This window comes from Pleurodeles waltl, chromosome 7 (assembly GCF_031143425.1).
Source record: "Pleurodeles waltl isolate 20211129_DDA chromosome 7, aPleWal1.hap1.20221129, whole genome shotgun sequence".
In the NCBI taxonomy this organism is placed as follows: domain Eukaryota; kingdom Metazoa; phylum Chordata; class Amphibia; order Caudata; family Salamandridae; genus Pleurodeles; species Pleurodeles waltl.
Window position 1 is genome coordinate 72,927,121 of NC_090446.1, and position 15,532 is coordinate 72,942,652.

The 15,532-nt window shown below is 45.5% G+C and overlaps 1 protein-coding gene across 1 annotated transcript in view; it reads right to left on the reverse strand.

Moving 5' to 3' along the window:
- Positions 1–6,324: 6,324 nt before the first annotated feature.
- LOC138303663 (epidermal differentiation-specific protein-like) overlaps positions 6,325–15,532 on the reverse strand; it is a 34,772-nt gene continuing 25,564 nt past the window's right edge. The window contains exon 2 of the mRNA XM_069242971.1: positions 6,325–10,547. Coding sequence (XP_069099072.1) covers positions 9,490–10,503 — 1,014 coding nt within the window. The 5' untranslated portion in view covers positions 10,504–10,547 and the 3' untranslated portion in view covers positions 6,325–9,489. The remainder of the gene's footprint in view (positions 10,548–15,532) is intronic.

Genomic DNA, 15,532 nt, shown 5'->3' on the forward strand with positions numbered 1-15,532 from the left:
TGTGCTGTCCACTGGTGGGCAGTTGGGGCAATTACCCCGGATCCACTCCCTAGGGGGCGGGGGGCAGAAAACATACTAGATGCCAGGGAATTAAATACAAAATAGTGAGGTGTTGGCTACCAACCAGTATGGGCATGGTTATGCCCCCACCCCAACTGAAGGGGGTAACAGTTTTTCAGCTCTCCACCTGCACACTAAAACATCTTAGCCCACGAAAAGCAAGAGAACATTTGATTATTTGGGGTTCTGGTTTTACATTTTGGCCAAAAGAACTTGTCTAACTCTCAAAATCATCCCACTTGGAATGGTGAGGGCCGCACTCTTTGGACTTTGGGACGCTGCCATGTAGAAAAATCTACGAGACCTAAACACATCTGAAAAGTAAACATCTTGGTGAGTCCAGGTTGATGTGCTTCATATGCACCCCGCACCATTTTCTTACCCACAATGCCCTTCAAACCTCCAACTTTGCTTGAAATCACACATTTTTCCCACATTTTTGTGATGGAACCTTCAGGAATCTGCAGGAATCCACAAAATTCCTTCCACCCAGCACTGTTGCATCAATACCAATAACAATTCTGCCTCACTTGTCAGCCTAAAAAGATTTTTTTCAAACTGCCCTTTTGGACCTGCTTTGGTTCCCGATCATTTTCAAAATGTTTTTGGCTCTGTCCTGTCACAGGCACTTGGCCCACCTACACAAGTGGGGTATCATTTTTACCGGGAGACTGAGGGGAATGTTGGGTGGTAGGCAATTTGTGCCGGTGCAGTGATCCCACACGGAAATGTGGGAAAACATTTATTTTTAGCTAAATTTGAGGTTTGCTGAGGATTGTGGGTAACAAAAAAAACTGTGGGGGATCCATGCAAGTCACGCACCCATGGACTCCCTCGGGTGTCTAGTTTTCAGAAATGTTTGGGTATGGTAGGTTTCCCTAGATGGCTGTTGAGCCCAGGACCAAAAACACAGAAAGTTTTGTAATTGATAATTTTGATGTGCCCACATAGTATTTTTTGGGCATTTCCTGTCTCGGGCACTAGGCCCACCGACACAAGTGAGGTAAAAAAAAAATTGGGAGACCTGGGGGAATGCTGGGTAGATGGAAGTTTGTGGCTCCCCTCAGATTCCAGAACTTTGCAGCGCCAAAATGTGAGGAAAAGTGTTTTTTTGTCAAATTCCGCAAATTGCTAAGGATTCTGGGTAACAGAACCTGGTGAGAGCACCACAAGTTACCCCATCCTAGATTTCCAGAGGGGTCTAGTTTTCATAAATGACCAGGTTTGCTAGGTTTGCCTAGGTGCTGGATGAGCCAGAGGCCAAAATCCACAGCTAGGCACTTTGCAAAAAACAGGTCAGTCTTCTTTGGGAAAATGTGATGTGTCCATGTTGTGTTTTGGGGCATTTCCAGTTGCGGGCACTAGGCCTACCCACACAAGTGAGGTACAATTTTTATTGGAGATTTGGGGGAATTCAGGGTGGAAGAAAATGTGTGGCTCCTCTCAGATTCCAGAACTTTCTATCACCAAAATATGAGGAAAAAGTGTTTTTTTGCCAAATTTTGAGGTTTGCAAAAGATTCTGGGTAACAGAGCCTGATGAGAGCCCCACAAATCACCCCATTCTGAATTTCTCTAGATGTCTAGTTTTAAAAAATGTATAGGTTTGCTAGGTTTCCCTAGGTGCCATCTGAGCTAAAGGCCAAAATACACAGCTAGGCACTTTCCAAAAAACACGTCAGATTTCAAAGTAAAAATGTGATGTGTCCATGTTGCATTTCCTGTCGCAGGCATTAGGCCTACCCACGCAAGTGAGGTACCATTTTTATCGGGAGACTTGGGGGAACACAAAATAGCAGTTATTGCCCCTTGTCTGCCTCTACATTTTTTCCTTCCAAATGTAAGACAGTGTGTAAAAAAGATGACTATTTGAGAAATGCCCTGTAATTCACATGCTAGTATGGGGACTCCGGAATTCAGAGATGTGCAAATAACCACGGCTTCTCAACACTTATCTTGTGTCCATTTTGGAAATACAAAGTTTCCTTAATACCTATTTCTCACTCTTTATATTTCACCAAATGAATTGCTGTATACCCAGTATACAATGAAAACCCTTTGCAAGGTGCAGCTCCTTTATTGGCTCTTGGTACGCAGGGGTCTTAAAGAACCTACAAACCCGATATATCCTTGTAACTAGGAGAGCCCAGCAGAGGTAACGGTATACTGCTTTTGAAAATCTGACTTTGCAGGAAAAAGTTACAGAGTAAAACATGGAGAGAAATGGCTGTATTTTTTTTACCCCAATATCAATATTTTCTGTAGGAAAACCTTGTAGGATCAACACAAATAACCCCTTGCTAAATTCAGAATTTTGTCTACTTTTCAGAAATGTTTAGCTGTCCGGGATCCAGCCTTGGTTTCACATCCATTTCTGCCACTAAATGGAAGGAGGCTGAAATCATAAAAAATAGTAAAAATGGGGTATGTCCCAGTAAAGTGCTAAAATTGTGTTGAAAATGTGGTTTTCTGATTCAAGACTGCCTGCTACTGAAAGCTGGGAAGATGGTAATTTTAGCACCACAAGCACTTTGTTGATGCCATTTTCAGGGAAAAAAACACAAGCCTTCTTTTGCAGCCCTTTTCCCATTTTTTAAACAAAAACAAAATTTTCCCTAGGATGTTGGAAAAAAGGATGCAAATTTGGCATGGGTAGCTTATGTGGACAAAACGTTATGAGGGCCTAGGGTGGGTAATGGTTTTTGGGTGGTAATGTCATTTTTAGGTTTTAGGGTGGGTATGGGTTTTAAGGTGTAAAGGCATTTTAACGTTTTAGGGTGGGTATGGGTTTTGGGGTGGTAAGGGGTGTTGAGGGTTTAGGGTGGGTATGGGTGTTAGGGTGTTAAGGGCATTTTTTGGATTTCGGTGGGTATGGGATTTGGGGTGGTGAGGGGTGTTTAGGGTTTGGGGTGGGTATAGGTTTTGGAGTGGTAAGGGTATTTTTAGGTTTTAGAGTGGGTATGGGTTTTGGGGTGGTTAAAGCACTTTTACGTTTTAGGTTAGGCATGGGTTTTGGGGTGGTAAGGGCATTTTTAGGTTTTAGGGTGAGTATGGGTTTTGGGGTGGTAAGAAATTTTTTTGGTGTTTTAGGGTGGATATGGGTTTTGTGGTGGTATGGTGCATTTAGGGTTTAGGGTGGGTGTGGGATTTTGGGTAGTAAGGGCATTTTTAGGGTTTACGCTGGATATGGGTTTTGGGGTTGTAAGAGGTGTTTAGGGTTTAGGATGGGTATGGGTTTTTGGGTGATAATGTAATTTTTAGAGTTTGGGGTTGGTAGGGTTTTTGGGTGGAAAGATGTATATTTACATCATATATATATATATATATATATATATATATATATATATATATAAGTTAGAATTACTACAACGCGTTCGCCTTTACAAACCATCCCTTTACAACAAAAGTTTCATGGTAAAGGCATGCATGACAAAGCTATATGCATTGTAAAGAAATGTTGTTGTAAGTGCATGCATGGTAATGACGCATACTGTGTACTGAACCACGTTGTAAAGGCATGTGAGGTTAATGCATGTGTTGTTCCGTCATTCAACCATTAGTAGTATGTTGTATGTTGTTGACATTGAAGGCTTCCATATCAAATAAAGAGACCGGTGCATGCTATACCTGCTTATAAATGAGATTCACATAGTCACAAGACATAACAAAAACATTCATACAGTAAACCAAAACTGATCATTCACTTGTTACACTTAGAGGAGGAAAGCACCCACCCATTATTAATCATTAAGTACTGCATTACTTGATTTTGTTAATTTTATCATAAGGTTAGATTGATTAGAGATCACTAATGTGTGCTATTTGATTGGATTTAAAAGAACAGTTTATATATTCTACATTTACCAGCTTAATCTGCAGTATTATGAGGGGAAATATTAAAAAAGAACAACTAAAAGGGAAATTAAAATTACAAAGAAGGTATCCTAATTTATGGATATTGAAGCATATTAATGGAGTAAATGAAGCTTGCAGCTGTGTCTCACTCATTAAACCTGGTTGCAAAGATGTGCTTACTAGAATTATCCAACTGAATGTATTTAGTTCATGCATTTAGCCCCCTCATAAATGTATTGTTTATAACTTTCTGAATAGAGAAAACTGTACAGAGGGCTGTACACGCATGGGAAGCTAATTTATTTGTACAAAGCATGGCTGATATAGAAACATTTTCCAAAGCAGCTGGACCCTACTATACTAACAGAAAGGCTTCAAATAGTGGGTGCAAATTGTGTACCACCATCATGTTACCTGCCTAGTTGGTTGTGTTGCAAAAAGTCAAATTTGCAGGGGTTCACTGAATGACCTGCATAATTAAATGGTTTAAGGCAAGTCACTGTTTTCAACACCCTGTGATTGGCTATAAACAATGGGATGGTGGCCTGCAAGGGACAGTAAACCATCATCAAGAAACCATTATTGAAGCATTTACGTTCCCTTCAGCAAACAGGTTCTTCTTTAAAAACCATGCCTCCCATTTAGGAAGACTTAAACAGTCTCTTGTTCCTGGCTCAGGGCACTTTTACCATTTATCCTGTGAGGGACCTTTGTAGTTGACAGCGAGGCAATAGGGAATTAACATTAACCCAACAGTTTAACATTTGTGTACCCCATTTGGCTACACAAAGAAGACTGTGGGGCTGATTATGAGTTCAGCGGATGGGAAGACCCGTCTGCTGAACTTCCGATGGGGAGGTTCCCGCCTTACTGGCTACCTCCCTTCTGGCCCAATTACAACTTTCTAGCTGCGCTGATAGGAGAAAACCAAGGTTTCCAGCCGTCAGTCCAGCGGGAAAATGGCGGTGGCATTGTTGCCGGCTTGTAATTGAGTGAACGGCAATGCTGCCGCCCGCAGGGGGCTCCAGCAACCTCGTAATGCGCAGGTGACCCCCACACTGTCCATGCCCCCCAGTAGTCCCCTGCACCATTTCTCCGCCAGCCTTTTCATGGCGGTGAAACTGCCATGAAAAGGCTTGCAGAGAACCAGGTCATAATCAGCAGGGCACTTCTGAGGTCCGCGTCGACCTTACTGATTTTGACCTGCACCGCCACTAGCCCATCGGGAACATTGTTCCAAGCAGAGATGGCGGTGGTTTGGTGGTCCGACTGCCAAACTCTTAGGCCCATATTTATGAAAAATGACGCAAAACTGTGCTAACGCCTGCTAACGCCATTCCTTGGAGCCATCTTAACGCCATATTTATTAAATGATGCAAGATGGCACTATGGAATGGCTAGCGCCTAAAAAAAGACGCTAGGCGGTCGGGAATGGCGTTAGGGAATATGGTGCTAGTGGGTCAGAAACGACGTTAGGCTGGTTAGTGGCAAAATATATGACGCTAACCAGCCTGGTGTCATTTTGTGTTGACAGGAGTCATGCCCTCCACCCCAATGGCCAGTACACCGGACCAGTGTCCCCTGTGCAAGGCCATTAGTCCCAGTGCCAGGTAGGGGGACCCATGTCAGGGGCCCCTAATTGCACACCAAAAAAATAACTTACCTATACTTACCCAGGAAGGGGTCCCCCATCCTGTGGTGTCCCTCTGCTGTGGGTGGGGGTGATGCTGGGGCTTGAGGTGGGCATCTGTGGGCCCATTCCATGGTGTTTTGCCATGGAAATGGATCCACAGGTACCCTAAGGCCTGGTTTGACCCAGGCTTTAAATAATGGTGCTAAGCATGCTTGGCGCCATTATTTGGGTCTGCCCAGTCCGTCCGTGTCACTACTGCACCGGAGTATGGATATGGTGGTAGGGGGTTAGCCTCTTATTGTGGGCAGGAATGCCTACCTTGCATCTAATTAGAACAAGGTAGTTTGCCGCTTCCACAACATGGTGCTAACTTCAATATTTTGAAGCTAGACGGATCTAGCGTCAAAGTATTCATATGGAGTTAAGTTTGCGCCATAGTAGAGTACAAAAATTATGCTAACGCATCGCAAACAGACCATAAATATGCGCCTTAATTTGGCATTCTGACCACCAAACCGGCGCCAGTCATGATCGCCACTGCGAGTCTGGTGGTCTGTTGACCGCCAGATTAGTATTGAGGGTCTTTGAATCGGCTGGTAATGTTAAGGAGACACATTACAAGTTAATAGTTAAACTAATATAGATGAATCTCAAAAACAAATTCTAAAGGTACAAAATCAACAAGGGCAGACCAAATATTTTTACAGAGTTCAGGCTCAATAGCAAGAAGCATGCAAGAAATTCCTTGGCAGCAATACAAAAGAGAGAAATAATATATGATGTTTCGTATAATATTTATTGTACTCTGAATTAGTCATGAATAGATTTTGAGTAACTAATCGAATCCTACTGTAAACTAAGGTCATCTAGAGAAAGGATGTCGAAATTAAAATAAGCAGGAAGGTGTCAGCACAGGTTAGGATTTCAGTAGAAATCCCTTAAGCAGAGTAAAGTGAGTGGCATACAGCGTTATAGTCTCAGAGATATAGAACCAAGAGGTCTGTACCTCTCCAAGACAGCAAAGGTTTGATCTCCCCCAACATAGGACCCCCCAATTAAACCTGAAAGATTCAAGGACAATCACATCTTTCACATGACGAATACCAGTAGCTTTTCATTCTCCCAAGGTTGACATTTTCTTATTCTCTTGATCCTCGCATCCCACAACTTAGGCCATCTGGGCGACCTTGAATGTCTCTTCTTCCCAGATATCACAAGAATGGACTCCCTGCCGTTCAGCTCGTTAGCACCATATATTTTGCCAACCGTTCATGCTTATATCTTATTATCGCTAGGACAAAGATGCTCCTTTCCCTGGCTATCAGATCACGAAGAGGAACCTGCATAGGAGAGAACATTGAAAAAACAAGCCACTGGTACAAGCTGAAGGCTAAATGTCTAAAGTGTAAGCATATGGCCGACAGTTAGGGTAACTTAGCAAATCACTCCATTATGCATCTTAATCACTCCATTATGCACGTTGAATACATAATTATATGTGTGCATATAATTCAAAATAAAGGCAACCATTATTAAAAGGAATCAGGTTGTAAGGCAAGCTATACTTTCAATATCGGTAGTATGACTTGGAATGCATACATGTAGAAAAATAACCGAGAACCTCAAGTGGTCACATTTTAATCAAGTACACACATGGTTCAGAATCTCTAGTCCCTAGGGAATCTACTGCCTTAAATGCATTTTAGCTCACCACCTACATTCTAAATCATTAAAGTCTATAACAAATACATCTTAATAATAAAAGGGTAATTCAATAACTCCCTAATATTGGAATTCTAATTTATAAAATAAAGTATATGGAGTATATGCTGTCCACAGGGCGGATGTGGTGCAGCGGGCAGAGCTGCCGACTCGGAAGCTGGAGATCCAGGTTCAGCTCTTGACGCGGGCACAATACCTGTGATTCCAGAGACAAATCACTTAACCTCCCTTGCCCGTGGACAGAGCCTGGATACCCTCTCGGGTGATAAGCTGCGCTACATAAATCTGCATATTATTATTATCCCACATAAATATTGTGTTTCTGTGATGTGTAAGGATGGAGCCAAAATGATGCTGCCGCAGACGACTGCCTACTACCAGAGCGTGCACAACACAATTCCCTATGGTGAAGCTGTTCAATGAGAACAGCATCCCATTTGCGAATGAGTTACACCCACTTTTGAGGAGTGGATAATTATTCAAGGGCTTGTGATCACAATTGAGATCACAAAATATTGGTGCATCTTAATTAGGAGGGGACATCCCTTTCGCTCCCTTTCCTAATTATGATTCAGAAATAGTTGCCAAACCCCTTTTATGATTCGTTAAGGCTTTTCTGAGACTCAAATGAGGTTTATTAGATGGCCAAAAGCACTTTTGAGGTAATAAAAACTCTGAATTAGTGGTTTGAAGGGTTTGAACCCCAAAAGTGTTTTGTGCATCTGGTCCTTAATAGTTTTTCACAGTCAGGCCTGGGCATTGCATTTATTATACAAGCACAGTCCTGTTTAGAACTTCATTATTGGGGATTCTGTGTCAAGAGTTTGTTCTCTTTTCCATATTCTGAATCTGACCTTTTTTAACAGAAAATATCTTATTGCAAATATTACACCAACACATGCACAGCAGAGACACTCAGCAGCCAGTCTGAGGATAAAACCGTTTGGGGCAGATTTAAGAGCCCCTAGCGCCTCCTTGCTCCACATTAGCTTCATTTTTCTATTTTTTTACACTAAAGTGAACCAACGAGGCCAACATTGCAGCGCCAAATTTACGAAGTGGTGCAATGTATGCATTGCGCCACTTTGTAACCCTTTGCGCTACATTATCCCTGCGCCAGGCATAATGTATGCAAAGGGGGCGTTCCCCCATCCCGGGGGGGAAAACGGGGGAATGACGCAAATCTAAGAGATTTCTTTGTGCCATTTTTTCAGCACTTTTGACGCCTGCTCAGAGCAGGCGTTAAAAGGGGGCATTCAATTGTTTTCAATTGGCCCCTATGTACTGTTCGGGGATAGTGCCAAAGTTTTGGTGCTAACCCTGAACAGTACATAAATAGCGTCAGAAATTCTGAAGCCATTGACCCCTACACTGCACCATGGTGCACAGTATTTTAGATATGGTGCACACATGGTGCCGTAGTGGGGCGCAAAGGGCCGCAAGAAAAGAGGCGCTACATATACTTTTCCTAAATCTGGCCCTTTGATTTCCACGAGTGTTCAGACAGAGGTGTTTAGAGCAGGCACCTAATTGAGTATTTACAATGTGTTATTGGCCTGTGCTCTGAGGAAGCCGTGGTGCTGCAGTGACACCTGGCGGCCAGATGAGATATGACATTGGCAGTCTCTCTGCAAGAAGGATACTCGGATGCAACAGTAAACTTCAATGACCGTGTAGGTTGCACCAGTGACTGGAGCATTGTAGCCTGCAGAAACAGACACAACACCACTGAAGCATCGCCACCAGTGACCTGAATCAATATGGCATTTCCTAGGGACTGGCAATGAACAGCAGACATTCACACAGTACAGCACTGGCTGAGGTTATAAAGGAGACAGTTGTAAATTGGTGCCTCAGGGACATTCAGTGGTTAGTCAGCATACAACTTTGGCTCTATCCAACAAAAGGACTGAATAACAACTAGTCAGCAGTGACAGTCAATAACCTGATGAAAGTATGCCATTAGTTGAAACACTGGAACATGTTTAAATTGTGCTGCTACGCTACAGGTGGATCCCCGTAAATGGCTTGGAATAAGAGTGGTGTCAAAGCATGACTGCCTGTGAAAATTAATTTTGAAGCAGTGTCTGTGAAAATGGCAGTTGTTAAAGGATCCTTCTCAAATTTCCGAGTTTCACAGAAAACACAATCACATTGACCTATAGAAAAATGAATCAATATTAAGGCATGAACTCTCGGGAGAAGTGAGTGCGGCTCCATCTAGTCCTTCCTGATGTCCTGGGCCTCCACATCGATGAAGGTATCTGTGCCTGAATCACATCGGTATGTTCCAGTTTCGATGTCAGTTTTACCGCTCCGCTCGATTTTCAGCTCCACCGGCACTGAGACCCTGGCCTCCTTGCACAAGAAACTGACAGTCACTTTTGTATATGGCAGGATTTTCACTGGCATGGTCAGCCCCACCTTTATCTTTGAGGTTGTTGACTCATTCTCACCTTTCGTCACAGTGAATTTGTTGGACAGCTCTGTCGAAACATTCACCACACCTTTCAAGACGAAGGAGGCCCCCACCTTGATTGATGTTTCATTGCTGAATGTGAAGCTGTGGGAGATATATTTCTCAAACTCTTTGCTTGAAGTGGCGGTGACTGCCTGCTCACTGCCTGTGTTGTTGTTATACACAATCTGATCTAACTGCACGACCCTTTCACTCTCGATCTTCTTCTTGTCCCACAGGATTGTTGCGGTTATAGTGGCTCTGCCGGGGCGCAGAGGATACACATGAGAGAGTTTGTCATTGAAACGGATGTGTCCGTAATCTGGCACATATTGACCAGCCCTGGCTAATACGCATCTTCCAGATTTCTGCATATTCTCGTACAGAAGCCATGCTCCCCTCTGAACCCTGTGGGAAGATACAGTATCATTCATGCTTCCAAAGAATAAATTGGTCTCCCGAGTCAGCACCATCCTCTTACCCTTTTCACGGATGTGCTCATACAATGTAATCTGAGGGTCGTTTAGGTCTTCGGAGATCAGCAAAAGAGAGGAAATACGGCCACTCAGTCCAAACGATGAATATTCTCCTTCCTCTAGTGCTGAGAATTGTCCCTTGTAGTTTTCAAGGTCAAACATAACCCACGGCTGCCCGACCACCTTCACAGAGGCGATGCAGTTGTTGAAGTTTTCCTTTTTCAAATCTGGAACATCTGTAGTAAATATCCTATAGAGCCCCACAAATCCTTTACCTGAGTAGACAGTAATTTGGTTCATGGTCACCGGCCGTGGGGTTTCGTGTCCGTTTCCCTTGGTTTAAGCTGTAAGAAAAAGCAGAGCCACTCAGTGGAGAAACATCAAGCAGGACAACCTATATCACTGGATTTGAACAAAAGAAAGGTTTTATCACCAAGAAATAAAACATTGTGCTGCCTTTGTTTTTTAAACTGTTTTCCAGAATAAGAACATATTTTCCCCATACCTTAAAGCCCCACACATAAAGCAGTTGGCCATTGCACGTTTCAAAGTTTTAGTAAAAGTGGTAGTCGCGAGAATGTATGAGAGTATAGTATGAGGGAGTCAAGCTGAACATGGTGGGCCCAACTCCTTGTGCTGCGCCACAGTGACAATAGGAAAGTTGCCACTTACTGTCACAGAAACAAAGCGTGAGTCAATGGCAATTTCCTCAGGTATTAATGACTTCTTATCAATTGCCTCAAACCAAGCTATATCAAATAAAAATATAAATTCAGTATATTTTGTCCTTCTTCACTCTGCACAAATGTACACAAAAAACAGTCTTGGGTTGCTTGTGTTCTGCTTCAGGGAGGACCTGGCATGGCAGATTGGAAAGGGTGATCTGATTGGAGCAGGGACAAGACTGATTTACACATGACTGAGTCCAAACTGAGGTGGCATATTGGGTGGAAAACAGTAGACAGGGATGCAGCACCTGAGAAATATGCCAGTAGCTGAGATTAAATCAAGCAGGGCTGGCTTTAAGGCGGTGTGACTGGTGAGGCTGCACTGGGCGTTGACCTGGAGGGGGTCACTGACTTCAGGCAGAGGGTGCAGTGTTTAGCAATAAACTACAATTTAAAAGCAGGGACTGCAGAGTCCCTTGTGTGTCCAGCTTTCAGGACGCAATAAAAATGTCATGATAACTCTTGTGATTAATGTTCCTGCTAGAGGGAGATATCAGAGTTTTGTCTAGTGGCAGTTTTGACTTGCCAGAAAGTACCTCAGAGGGTTAATAAGCCTGCTGCAAAGAAAAGATTTGTGTTCTATGTCATATGGGGAGGCGGAGTGGGAAAAAGATTGTCACACCGTGCGCCACCTGCCCTAAAGCCAGCCCTGAGTATAAGCATTCCATTTATCACCCTATTGTTTTTACAGATGACACCGTAAGTGTGACAGGTATGCCAAGACGTGTGTTCTATGTTCACTGTGTCACTTGAACCAAGTTTTACCCAACTGATGAGCCGTGATGAGGGCAAACCACTCTTGGGTTACTTGTGTTCTGGCTCAGGGAGGACCTGGCCTGGCAGTTTGGACTGGACTGTTTATATTGGAGCAGGTTTAAGACTGATTAGTGTATGACTAGGTCTAAACTGAGGTAGCATGGCTGGTGAGAAATGTGGACTGGGATGTGGCCCGAGCGACTGCCAGTGACAACAATTAATTTAAACATCACATCCCTCATCTTCCTGTTGATTTGTGTGTTCATTTTCATGCATGTTTGGCTGCATAAACTGTGACCTCACTTACTTTATTTCTGTACTTAAGCCTTCCTCCTAGAATTTCCAGCCTGGGTATCCGTGGAAAGAGCTCAACCTGGTTCAGAGTAAGGACATTATCCACCCACCTCTTGGCTGTCATACAAGTACACTGACACGAATGTGTGTAGGTTGGATCCTCACCTTGTAAATTATTTTATTCCCTGATACCTGTTGCTTGGAAACTGTCTTCCTTTGGTTTGTAGGTTTGCCATACCAAGGTGGACCCCACAGATTCCTATTAATTGCTGTTGCTGAAAACTGGTCCTTCCAGAGGGTTTAACCTATGTCATCTATGAGCTGAGGGACTTAACATCGTAGCTGTATCTTTAAAAAGTCTGGGGCCTTTAACACTATCTTATTTAGCTCATTTAATTGATATGCAAATGTTTTTAACAGTACATAAGTAGTGATGATTGTATTGGTGTATTATAATTGGAATGTCGTTGCATCTTGGCAAGGATTGGAGATTCTCTCAAAAGTGGGTGTCACTTGGGAGGTCTATAGCTGAGCAAATAATATGACTGTCCATAAGCAGTGATTCTTCAGCTGCTTGCAGAGAGTGATTCTCATGAAAAACAAACACATAATGTAGGAAAATGACTCTGCTGGCATGTTATCCCCTAATGTTTTGCCTTTTGTTGATGCTAGTTATGATTGAAAGTGTGCTGGGACCCTGCTAACCAGGCCCCAGCACCAGTGTTCTTTCCCTAAACTGTAACTTTGTCTCCACAACTGGCACAGCCCTGGCACACAAATAAGTCCCTTGTAAATGGTACCCCTGGTACCAAGGGCCCTGATGCCAGGGAAGGTCTCTAATGGCTGCAGCATGTATTATGCCACCCTGGGGACCCCTCACTCAGCACATGCACACTTCCTCACAGCTTGTGTGTTCTGATGGGGAGAAAAGACTAAGGCCCTCATTCTGACCTTGGCGGGCGGCGGAGGCCGCCCGCCAAAGTCCCGCCGTCAGGTTACCGTTCCGCGGTCGAAAGACCGCGGCGGTAATTCTGACTTTCCCGCTGGGCTGGCGGGCGGTCTCGTTCAGACCGCCAGCCAGCCCAGCGGGAAAGACGCTTCCACGATGAAGCCGGCTCGGAATCGAGCCGGCGGAGTGGAAGCTGTGCGACGGGTGCAGTTGCACCCGTCGCGTATTTCACTGTCTGCGCAGCAGACAGTGAAATACATGTAGGGGCCCTCTTACGGGGGCCCCTGCAATGCCCATGCCAGTGGCATGGGCACTGCAGGGGCCCCCAGGGTCCCCGCGACCCCCCCTACCGCCATCCGGATCTCGGCGGTCCGACCGCCGGGATCTGGATGGCGGTAGGGGGGTCAGAATCCCCGCGGCGGTGCAGCAAGCTGCGCCGCCGCGGAGGATTCAATGGGGCCGCGGTACACTGGCGGGACCCCGCCAGTGGTGCCGGTCCGACCGCGGCTTTACCGCCGCGGTCGGAATCCCCATTGAAGCACCGCCGGCTTGTCGGCGGTGCTCCCGCGGTCCTCCGCCCTGGCGGTCAAAGACCGCCAGGGTCAGAATGAGGGCCTAAGTCAACATGGCACTCCCCTCAGAATGCCATGCCCACAACCCACTGCCTGTGGCATAGGTAAGTCACCCCTCTAGCAGGTCTTACAGCCCTGAGGCAGGGTGCACTATACTACAGTGTCTAAGCCAATTCTTAGACATTGTAAGTGCAGGGTAGCCATAAAGCGTATATGGTCTGGGAGTTTGTCAAACACAAACTCCACAGTTCCATAATGGCTACACTGAATACTGTGAAGTTTAGTATCAAACTTCTCAGCATAATAAATCCACACTGATGCCAATGTGGGATTTATTGAGAAATACACACAGAGGGCATCTTAGTGATGCCCCCTGTATACCAGTCCAACTACTAGTGCTAGGCTGACCAGTTTTTGCCAGCCTGCCACATCCAGACGGGTTTCTGGCCACTTGGGGTGAGTGCCTTTGTGCACTCTGTGACCAGGAACAAAGCCTGTACTGGGTGGAGATGCTTCACACCTCCCCCTGCAGGAACTGTAACACCTGGCGGTGAGCCTCAAAAGCTCAAGCCTAGTGTTACAGCACCCCAGGGCACTCCAGCTAGTGGAGATGCCCACCCCCCAGACACAGCCCCCACGTTTGGTGGCAAGTCCGGAGAAGATAATGAGAAAAACAAGGAGGAGTCACCCTCCAGCCAGGACAGCCACTAAGGTGTCCTGAGCTGAGGTGACCCCTGCCTTAGGAAACCCTCCATCTTGAGATTGGAGGATTCCCCTGAACAGGATCAGGGATGTGCCCCCCCCTCCCCACAGGTAGGAGGCACAAAGGAGGGTGTAGCCACCCTCAAGAACAGTAGCCATTGGCTACTGCCCTCCAGACCTAAACACACCCCTAAATTGAGTATTTAAGGGTGACCCTGAACCCAGGAAAACAGATTCCTGATAACCTGAAACAAGAAGAAGGACTGCTGACCTGAAAGCCCAGCAGAGACGACGGAGACAACTGACATGGCCCCAGTCCTACCGACCTGTCTCCAGACTCAAAGAACCTGCAACAGCGACACATTCCAGCGGGACCAGCGACCTCTGCCGTGCCCTGCAACCCAAAGGACCAAGAAAATCCTGTGGACAGTGGCTCTGTCTAATTTACAAAGAAGAAACCATCTTTAAAGGGACGCCAGCCACACTACAAACGTGTGAGTCCCCAACACTCTACACCCGAAGCCCCCGGCTTGTGTACAGAAGAACCAACACTGCAGAGAGGATCCCCAGGTGACTCCAACGATGTGGACACCCTGAGATGACCTCCCTGCACCCCCACAGCGATGCCTGTAGAGAGAATCTAGAGGCTCCCCCCGACTGGAACTGCCAAGTAACAAAGAACCTGAAGCCTGGAAGAAGCACTGCACCCGCAGCCTCCAGACCCGAGAGCAACCAACTACTGGTGCAGGAGTGACCAGTAGGTGGCCCTCAGCATTGCCCAGTTAGTACCTGGCCCGAGAAGCCCCCCTGCTTGCATCGCCAGAGTGACCCCCAGGTCTCTCCATTGATTCCTATCTAAAACCCGACACCTACTTTTCACACTGCATCTGACCGCCCCTGAGCCGCTAAGGGTGTATTTTGTGTGCCTGTTTGTGACTCCCCCAGTGCTCTACAAACCCCCCATGGTCTGCTCCCCGAGGACGCAGGTACTTACCTGCCAGCAGACTGGAAGCAGAGCACCCCTAGGCTCCATAGGCGCCAATGTTGTTTGGGCCCTACTTTGACCTCTGTACCTGACCGGCCCTGTGTTGTTGGTGCTGGGTGTTTGGGGTTGACTTGAGCCCCCAACGGTGGGCTGCCTATGCCCCAGAGACTGAACTTGTAAGTGCTTTAATTACCTGATAATCTAACTTGTAATTACCTCCCCCAGGAACTGTTGATTTTTGCACTGTGTCCACTTTTAAAATAGCTTATTGCTATTTTTGCCAAAACTGTGTACCTTCCTGTTTGACTTCAAAGTTCTATACTTACCTGTGCCACGTACCTTA